Below are 8,592 nucleotides of genomic sequence, written 5' to 3' on the forward strand. Positions count from 1 at the left end.
CAAGCTCATGTACCTGACTCTGACTTGTCCAGATATCTCTTACACTCTTGAGCCAATTCATGAAGGCTTCAACTGACCAGCATTTGAAGGCAGCTCACAGGGTATTGACGTATTTAAAAGGAACTCCAAATCGAGGACTACATTTCCTAGCTGATCAAACCAATCAAATTATTGCCTATTGCGATGCTGACTGGGCAAGATGTTCAGACACCAGAAAGTCTATTAGTGGATACAATGTCATGCTTGGAAAACCTTTGATTGCCTGGCAATCCAAGAAACAACAAACCATTTCGAGGTCTTCCGCTAAAGTAGTATTTGTTAAAACTCCTAGAATACTAGCTTTATCAGTAACACAAAATAGCAAATATTCCAACATAAACCAAACACTTGCTAGACTAAAGACAAAGACCTGCTTTCACAAATCCCTTTGGCTGATCAACATAGATCTCTTCTTCCAATACTCCATTCAAAAAAGCAGATTTAACATCAAGATGAAAAATTTTCCAACCATGATATGCTGCTAAAGCTATGAGGAGTCTAACTGTATCATGCCTGGCCACTGGTGCAAAAGTATCAGCATAATCAATACCTACCTGCTATGCATACCCTTTCACCACAAGCCTGGCTTTATATTTAAATACTGACCCATCTGGATTCAGTTTGGTTCTAAAGACCCATTTGACACCAATGACATTTCTGTCAATTGGTCTAGAAGTAAGACTCCAGGTTTGATTCTTCTCTATCATCAAGATCTCCTCCTCCATAGCTTGTTTCCATTCTGCATGCCTTAGTGCTTCTGCATAACTGGAGGGTTCAGCAACGGCAACATTACATTTTTCATAAACCTCTGTCAAAGATTTTACCTTCTTTGGAGAAGCATCATCATCATAAGAATCAGTTTCAACAACATCTTGTTTTGAATTAACATCAGGAACACTGCTAGTACTTGACAGTCTTGCAACATCAGAATTTTTCTCTACTTTTTGCTGATCCCAATTCCAATAAGATGTTTCATCAACAACAACATCTCTACTCACAGTTATTTTTTCAGTTTGCAAATTAAAAATCTGTACCCTTTGGACTGTGCTACATAGCCCAAGAATATTCCAATATCAGCTTTTTGATCCAATTTTGTTCGTTTAACAGAAGGAATATGGTTGTAGCATATAGAACCAAACACCTTCAAGTGTCTAGCTGAGGGCTTGATTCCCAACCAAGCTTCTATTGGAGTCATATCTTTCACAGACCTTGTAGGAAGTCTGTTTAGGAGATAGACAGAAGTGTACACAGCTTCAACCCAAAACTGTTTAGGAAGTTTCGTTCCAGCCATCATACATCTTGACATTTCCATAACAGTTCTATTCCTTCTTTCAGAGACCCCATTCTGCTAAGGTGAATAGGGAATAGTCAATTGATGAGAAATTCCCACATCTTCACAGAATTTATCAAATGCATCTAAAGTATACTCCTTTCCATTGTCAGACCTTATACTTCTAATCTTCATTCCACTCTGAGCTTCAACCAAGCTTCTGAATTTTTTAAACGCTGAGAACACCTGAGCTTTACTAGAGATGAAGTAAACCCAAGTCATTCTAGTGAAATCATCTATAAAGAGAATGAAATATTTATTCTGGCTCAAAGATGGAACACTCATGGGTCCACACACATCAGTGTGGATCAGCTGCAATTTTTCAGTAGCTCTCCAAGAAGAATTTGCTGGAAAAGAGGTCCTGTGCAACTTCATCTGTGACTCCAGATACTATCAAATCTCTAATTAGATTGTGATCACAAGCAAACTTCAGAGACCTTAAATTGTAATGTCCATATCTGCTATGCCAAAGTCTAGAATCATCTGCCTTCATAGTGTATGCACCATCATAGCTAACAGACACAAAGTGGGAAATAATTTTCAACCATCTTTACTTTAGCAATTTCAGTACCAGTAGGAGAAATAATAATACAGCAGCAATCAACCCTTTTTCAGCATTTTTGAGACACTAAGCAGGTTATGACGCAATTGAGGAATTAATAACACTTCAGAAATTATTTTTGTACCTTGCTTCGTGCTAATAGCCACAGAACCCCTACCTTCAACCTGCACAACATTTCCATTGCCCATAGTCACCTTAGTTCTGATAGATCTATCCAAGCTTGAAAACAAAGAAGCATCCTTGGCCATATGACTAGTACAACCACTGTCAATGAGCCAAATGCCATCATCAAGAGTCCTAGAACTTCCAATTGCCATAAACAGGTGATCTTGAGCTGTTTGTTTATCACCAGAATAATTAGCTTCATAAGAGGCTGAACTTCCAGAGTTACCTTGATTCTGCTTAACTTTACAATTCTTTTCAATGTGTCCAAATTTCTTACAAAACCTGCACTGAGGCTTCCCATATTTCTGCCAACAGTACCTTTCAGGATGATTGGTTCTGTTGCAGTGAGGACATGGTGGAAATTTTACTTGTTCCTTCTTGGACTGGTCTCCAGCACTTGAATTTTCTACTGATTTACCCTTTCCACCACCTTTGTCTTGAAATTTTTTCTTCCCATCTTTAAAACCACCTGGCTGCTTCCCTTTTTGTTTCATTTGAAAAGCACCTTCAGTCACCTCTTTTGACTTCCTAGTGAATCTCAACTCTTGAGCTTGCAGCTTAGTACAAAGCTCAGTAATGGAAAGCTCCTTCAGATTGCAAGACTCTTCAATAGCTGAAATTTTGGCTTCAAATCTGTCAGGTAGGCTGATGAGAATCTTCTCAACTACTTTATAATCAGTAACTTGCTCCCCATATAGCTTCATTTGATTAACAATCTCCATAAGTTTTGCTGAATACTCTCTCACTGTCTCAGAATCTTTCATCTTCAACAGTTCAAATTCTCTTTTAAGAGTCGACAATCTTTGTTGTCTAACCCTTTCACTTCCTTGAAATTCCTCCTGCAGCTTGCTCCAAGCTGCCTTGACAGTTTTAATGCCCACAACCCTTGGAAAAATAGAATCATCAATTGCAGAATATAAAAAGGTTAAAGCTTTGAAATTTTTCTGCTGCCTTTCATTGAAATCCTTTATGGCTTGGACAGAAGGATTTTCAGAAAGTGAGGAGGGATCAAACCCATCCTCTATCATATTCTACAATCCATGGGCCATGAAGAAGGCTTACATTCTGACTGTCCTGAAATCGTAGTTCTCCCCTTTGAAAATGGGAGGAGCTGGTAGAGATGATTGAGACATGATAATTAGATAACAAGAAAACTTACTTCAGCTTGAAATCACCACAGATCCCTCAAGAAAACTGCAGCTCCGATACCAGTGTTAAAACTCTTGCTTTTTTACTGTAAGAAGAACAAACTAGTCAACAATAACTTGCAACATACAGAACATAAACTTCATTTATCCAAGCTCTGGATCAGCTCCAACGATCAGCTCCAACAGAATTTAGAGCTTCTGTCACAAGTGAATTGATGTGGATCAATGCCTTAATGAAGGAATTTTGTCAACGTATCAACATAGCTATACCAGTGCACTTTGATAGTTGAGCTGCTATCACATTGCCACAAATCCCGTCTTCCATGAAAGAACCAATCACTTATGACTGTTGTATCTCGATTTCTTCTTCCTCCTTCCACATCTATGTATAGTTCTCTGTGTGTTACCGTTGACAAAGCGTATGAGCAAATCATATATAATGCTCCACTCCTCCTCTATAAAACTTAACTTACTGATGAAAGACTATTGCCATTGATTCTTTCACTGCTCACTGCATTTCAAATTCTTTCTGTCTCTACAACATTTTTATAAAATACTGTAGGGGACAAAATTAACCAGTCCCACTCAAATGCAAAAAGGCTAAGACCAAAACGTAAGTCCAAAAGAGGCAAGGTCCATAGCCCCAATACAATACAACACAGTAGACCAAAACATAAGTACAAAAGGACATGGTTGTGAAGTTCAATACTTCACATTCAGCCGAACATCTAGCAGACAAAACAGACGATGCTTAAGGCAGATCAAAAGGCTAAAGACACAGTGATGGACGAAGTCGAAGACCGGACAGTTATACGCTAATGGTTATGTCCAAAAGAGCCAGCCAACTTCCTCAACTGCTACAAACTTCCTCAACTGCTACAAACTCCCTCAACTGCTGCGCAACTACACAAGACAAGTATAAAAGAGAAACAATCAACATCTTGACTTTAGATTATTTCTAATAGATTTGATCTTTATTTTGAACTCTTTGTAATAATCACCAAATAATAAGATGACTCACACTTTAGCACCGTGGACCTAGGTTCAAAGTCGAACCACGTAAATCCATTTGTTCTTTTCCAAACTCTCTCAAATCAAACACTTATCATTTTCGGTTGTTGAATTCTTGCATCAACAACTGCCCCTTCCCACCCACATATCATCTAGCCTTCGTTTGTTGAATTACATAGGCATTGCAGAGTGACTAAAGACATGTAATGCTTTGAAGTGCTAGTGCTAGAAATTGTTAGTGGTAGAATTGCTGTTGATTTCAACATCGAACTCGGAGAGATGTACAAGGCTAACAAGCTTGTGAATTTGTGGATCCGACACGAACTTGGAACTCCTTAGTCATTATAAAAGGGAAAATGACTTATATACATAACTTTTAGCATACATAATCTACATAGATATTTTACACACACAGATATTTTACACACACAAAACCCCAAACCTCACATCTTTTCCCGCTTATCTCTCCTTCAGTACGACTCTGTTGTCCACTCTTATACGTTAACCAATATCATACGTTACCAATATCATACGTTACCAACATCTGTCTCTCATCTTGCACATCTTACGATACATCCGACCACCCTTCTTCTCCGACTCCGGCTAGAACCACCTGGGTGTCTCTCCCTTTTCTGAATCCGGCTAGAATAATATTTGATTTTCTCTATTTTTCGAATGGGGCGATGTTGCAGGCCTAAATACTCGGTTAAACGCTGCACATATTCATCAACTGAAAGTTTCTATTTTGGCAGGGTTTTTGGTTCTATTATACTTACGAGTTATGAGTTTCCCTAGTTGTTCCAGGTTCATATTCTCTTATTCAACTTTTTTTTTATGAAAACTGGAGTTTATTTTTTGGATCTGAATGGTTTTTGTTGAGAATGAATTGGGTGTGGTAGATGTTGATGATATTCTTTGTTGATTTATTGTAAATGAGTTAGATGTGGTTGAAGCCTGTGTTATTCTTAATGCATTGCAAGTACTCAGTGTATTTAAACCAGTTGTTCATTGTATAGAGATTTTCTTTGTTAATAAATAGATTGGTCTTACTTTGATGGTGAGACTTTATCATTGGAGATACCAAATTTTGTAACCCAGATAATTATTACAGTACGTTTTCGAAAGTGTATTTGTTAACCAGTTCTTATAGCATTGCGAGTAATCAGTGTATTTAAACCAGTTGTTCATTGTATAGAGATTTTCTTTGTTAATAAATAGATTGGTCTTACTTTGATGGTTAGACTTTAGCACTGAGATACCAACTTTTGTAACCCAGTTAATTATTACATTATGTTTTCGAAAGTGTATTTGTTAACCAGTTCTTAATGCGTTGCTAGTAATCAGTGTATTTAAACCAGTTGTTCATTGTATAGAGATTTTTCTTTGTTAATAAATAGATTGGGCTTACTTTGATGGTGAGACTTTGTCACTGGGATACCAATTTTGTCATGCCAGTAGCTTATTACATTTTGTGTCCGTAATGTATTTGTCTAACAGTTTTCAATGCATTACGAATAACCAGTGTATTTATCACAGTTATTCACTACATATACATTTTACTTGTTATACATTGGTATTACTTTTTAGGCCAGTGTTTTATGTCTTGCAGATCTGGTATGATAGTATCATAATGTTAGTGTCCATTAATTTTTTGTCTACATATTATTTGCGTTATTATGGTTATAAATTACTTAATTTATATTTCTTCCTAACAAGTATATGTTTCAATATTCTTTTTGCAGTGAAGATATGGTTTCACTTGATGATATTGATAGTCATATCAATATCAATCAAGTTGCTTGTGTTAATGATTGTATTCACATTGGTGCCGAGACGGTTGGATCGAATGTTCCAGTTATAGGAATGTTGTTTGAATCGGTTGATGAGATGTTTAAATTTTACAAGGAATATGGTCAAGTAAATGGGTTTTCAGTCAAGAGGAGGTTATTAACGAAGGATACGAATGGTGATTACAGATATATGATATTTTCATGCGGGAGGTCGGATAAATTTGTATCACGTTCGAAGAATCCAGCCAATCATCGTGGCTATAGTAAGAATGAGTGCAAGGCGAGGCTTGTTGGTAGACTTTCTGTTGATGGGAAATGGAAGATTACATTGTTTGAAGATGTCCACAACCACGATCTAAGTCCTAGTCATTCTAGATTCTTTGTGTGCAATAGGGAAATAAATCCGTCCATGAAAAGACAGCTAGAGATTAATGATATTGCTGGAATTCGACCGAACAAGAGTTTCAATTCATTTGTCATTGGTGCGGGTGGTCATGACAATATTCAATTTCTGGAGAGAGATACTAGAAACCTTATTGCTAGGACTAGAGATGCTAATGCCGTACATGATTACTTTCTTAAAATGCAAGCTAATAATAATCAGGGGTTTTTTTCATTGATAGATTGGGATGATGATGGACGTTTAAGGAACGTTTTTTGGGCAGATCCGCGCAGCAGGGCAGCTTATCATGAATTTGGTGATATTGTTACGTTCGATACGACATACCTAACTAACAAGTATGACATGCCATTTGCCCCGTTTGTTGGTGTGAATCACCATGGGCAGTCAATACTTCTTGGTTGTGGTTTGATATCTAGTGAGGACACTCAGACATTCGTTTGGTTATTTAGGACATGGTTAGCGTGCATGGGTGGTGTTGCTCCTCATGGTATAATAACTGACCAGGATAGGGCAATGAAGAATGCTATTGAAATCGTCTTTCCAAACACAAGGCGTAGATTATGTTTATGGCATATCATGAAGAAGGTCCCTGAGAAATTTGGATCACATGGTGAATATGAATCCATCAAGCGAATGTTGGCTGAAGCTGTTTATGACTCACATAGCATTGAAGAATTTGAAAGTGAGTTTTTTTTTTAATTTAAGCTCACTGACAATTTTTCCTGTATGTCAGTGCATTAAATACACTATATAATTCAAAGTGTAATTAATTAATTACCCTGTGAACATCAAATGCATTTATATAACTCAAAATTTTTTGTTTTCTCTTAGATAATTGGAGTCTGCTTATTTACCTGCATAATCTGGATGGTAATTCTTGGCTGGATAATATGTACATGGAGAAAGAAAAGTGGGTTCCTATCTACGTAAAAAAATATTTTTGGGTCGGAATGTCAACAACTGGTCGGAGCGAGAGCATGAATGCTTTCTTTGATGGTTATGTCAACTCAAAGACAACGTTGAAACAATTTGTCGAGCAATATAGTAATGCTTTGCGGAAGAAAATTGAGAAGGAATGCCAGGCGGATTTTGACTCAGCCAACAAGAAGTTAGTGTGTGTTACAAAATACGAAATGCAAATGCAAATGCAAAACACATTGACCCACGCGAAGTTTTTAGAGTTTCAGAAGGAATTGAGTGGGATGATGTATTGCGGTATCAAGTCAATGTGTACCGTTGAATTAGGCACTCAATACATTATATACAAAGACATTTTTTATGGTGAAAGTGGCAAGAAGAAAGTTATGTTCACTGTGATGTATGATGGACTTAACGTTGGGTGTTCTTGTTTGAACTTTGAGTTTAAGGGTATTTTGTGCAGGCATGCTGTAACTGTACTTCTGGCAAATGATGAGTATTTACTTCCGGCACATTACATATTCTCACGGTGGAGGAAAGATGTTAGAAGATGTCATTCTCGAGTGAAGATAAGCTTTGATGGGTGGACAACCACAAATGAGCAAGTCCGGTATGATCATATGTGTAAGACATTTGCTTGGTTGGCAGACTTGGCAGCGGAAAATGATTACCATTATTCAAACGTCATAAAGTGGATTGAAGGGAGCATAAATAACATGGCAACAATTCCAAGGCAAATAGCTATTGCTTCTTTGACGGTGAGTTCTTCAATATCTAATGATCCAATAATCAAAAAAGGGAAAGGACGCCCACACAGTGTCATGAAGAAGAAGGTTTTCAAGAGGAATTATGGTGATAGCACGAGCAACGCAGCCGGAGGATCTAGGTCTAATGGAGGTCTAGGGTGTTGAGTGTTCAAGATGTGGTTCATTGTGTTATAAATTTTTCTCGGTTGTTATCATTCCAGTAGTTAAATACATTATGGTTGAATGAGGGTACTTGTATTTTATATTTAAATGCATTATAAGTTAACAGTGTATTTAACATATATAGACATTGCGGTAACTTATTACATTATGTTTCGGTAGTGTATATTTATCCCACTTGTCACCCAGAAGTTAATGCATTATGAATTAACAGCTTATTTAACATATCTGTACATGTCTAGTATGATAGTGTATCCACATTCCATTCGCTTTTATGAACCACTTGAATTTGTTTCCCAA

The 8,592-nt window shown here is 37.1% G+C and overlaps 2 protein-coding genes across 2 annotated transcripts; one reads left to right on the forward strand and one right to left on the reverse strand.

Annotated features, from left to right (window-relative positions):
* Positions 1–1,691: 1,691 nt before the first annotated feature.
* Positions 1,692–3,124, reverse strand: LOC119986908. The gene is made up of 3 exons (XM_038831599.1): positions 2,056–3,124; positions 1,941–1,975; positions 1,692–1,856 (listed from the first exon to the last, which is right to left on the reverse strand). The coding sequence occupies exons 1-3, from the start codon at positions 3,122–3,124 to the stop codon at positions 1,692–1,694; spliced, it is 1,269 nt and encodes a 422-aa protein (XP_038687527.1).
* A 1,806-nt stretch (positions 3,125–4,930) lies between these two features.
* On the forward strand, positions 4,931–8,277 carry LOC119986909 (protein FAR1-RELATED SEQUENCE 6-like). The gene is made up of 6 exons (XM_038831601.1): positions 4,931–5,015; positions 5,197–5,265; positions 5,653–5,737; positions 5,843–5,869; positions 5,998–7,130; positions 7,280–8,277. The coding sequence occupies exons 1-6, from the start codon at positions 4,931–4,933 to the stop codon at positions 8,275–8,277; spliced, it is 2,397 nt and encodes a 798-aa protein (XP_038687529.1).
* The last annotated feature ends 315 nt before the right edge of the window (positions 8,278–8,592 follow it).

This window comes from Tripterygium wilfordii, chromosome 20 (genome assembly GCF_013401445.1).
Source record: "Tripterygium wilfordii isolate XIE 37 chromosome 20, ASM1340144v1, whole genome shotgun sequence".
NCBI classification, from domain to species: Eukaryota; Viridiplantae; Streptophyta; class Magnoliopsida; order Celastrales; family Celastraceae; genus Tripterygium; species Tripterygium wilfordii.

Bases quoted from the DNA above. Each gene is read 5' to 3' on its own strand.
- LOC119986908 (XM_038831599.1), bottom strand. From the start codon at position 3,124: ATGATAGAGGATGGGTTTGATCCCTCCTCACTTTCTGAAAATCCTTCT. The intron at 1,976-2,055 runs GTACAAAAATAA...ATGCTGAAAAAG, and splicing joins GGCTATTAGCACGAAGCAAG to GGTTGATTGCTGCTGTATTA. The intron at 1,857-1,940 runs GTACTGAAATTG...TACACTATGAAG, and splicing joins TATTATTATTTCTCCTACTG to GCAGATGATTCTAGACTTTG.
- LOC119986909 (XM_038831601.1), top strand. From the start codon at position 4,931: ATGGGGCGATGTTGCAGGCCTAAATACTCGGTTAAACGCTGCACATAT. The intron at 5,266-5,652 runs GTATAGAGATTT...GTTAATAAATAG, and splicing joins ATTTAAACCAGTTGTTCATT to ATTGGGCTTACTTTGATGGT. The intron at 5,870-5,997 runs GTATGATAGTAT...TTCTTTTTGCAG, and splicing joins TTTTATGTCTTGCAGATCTG to TGAAGATATGGTTTCACTTG.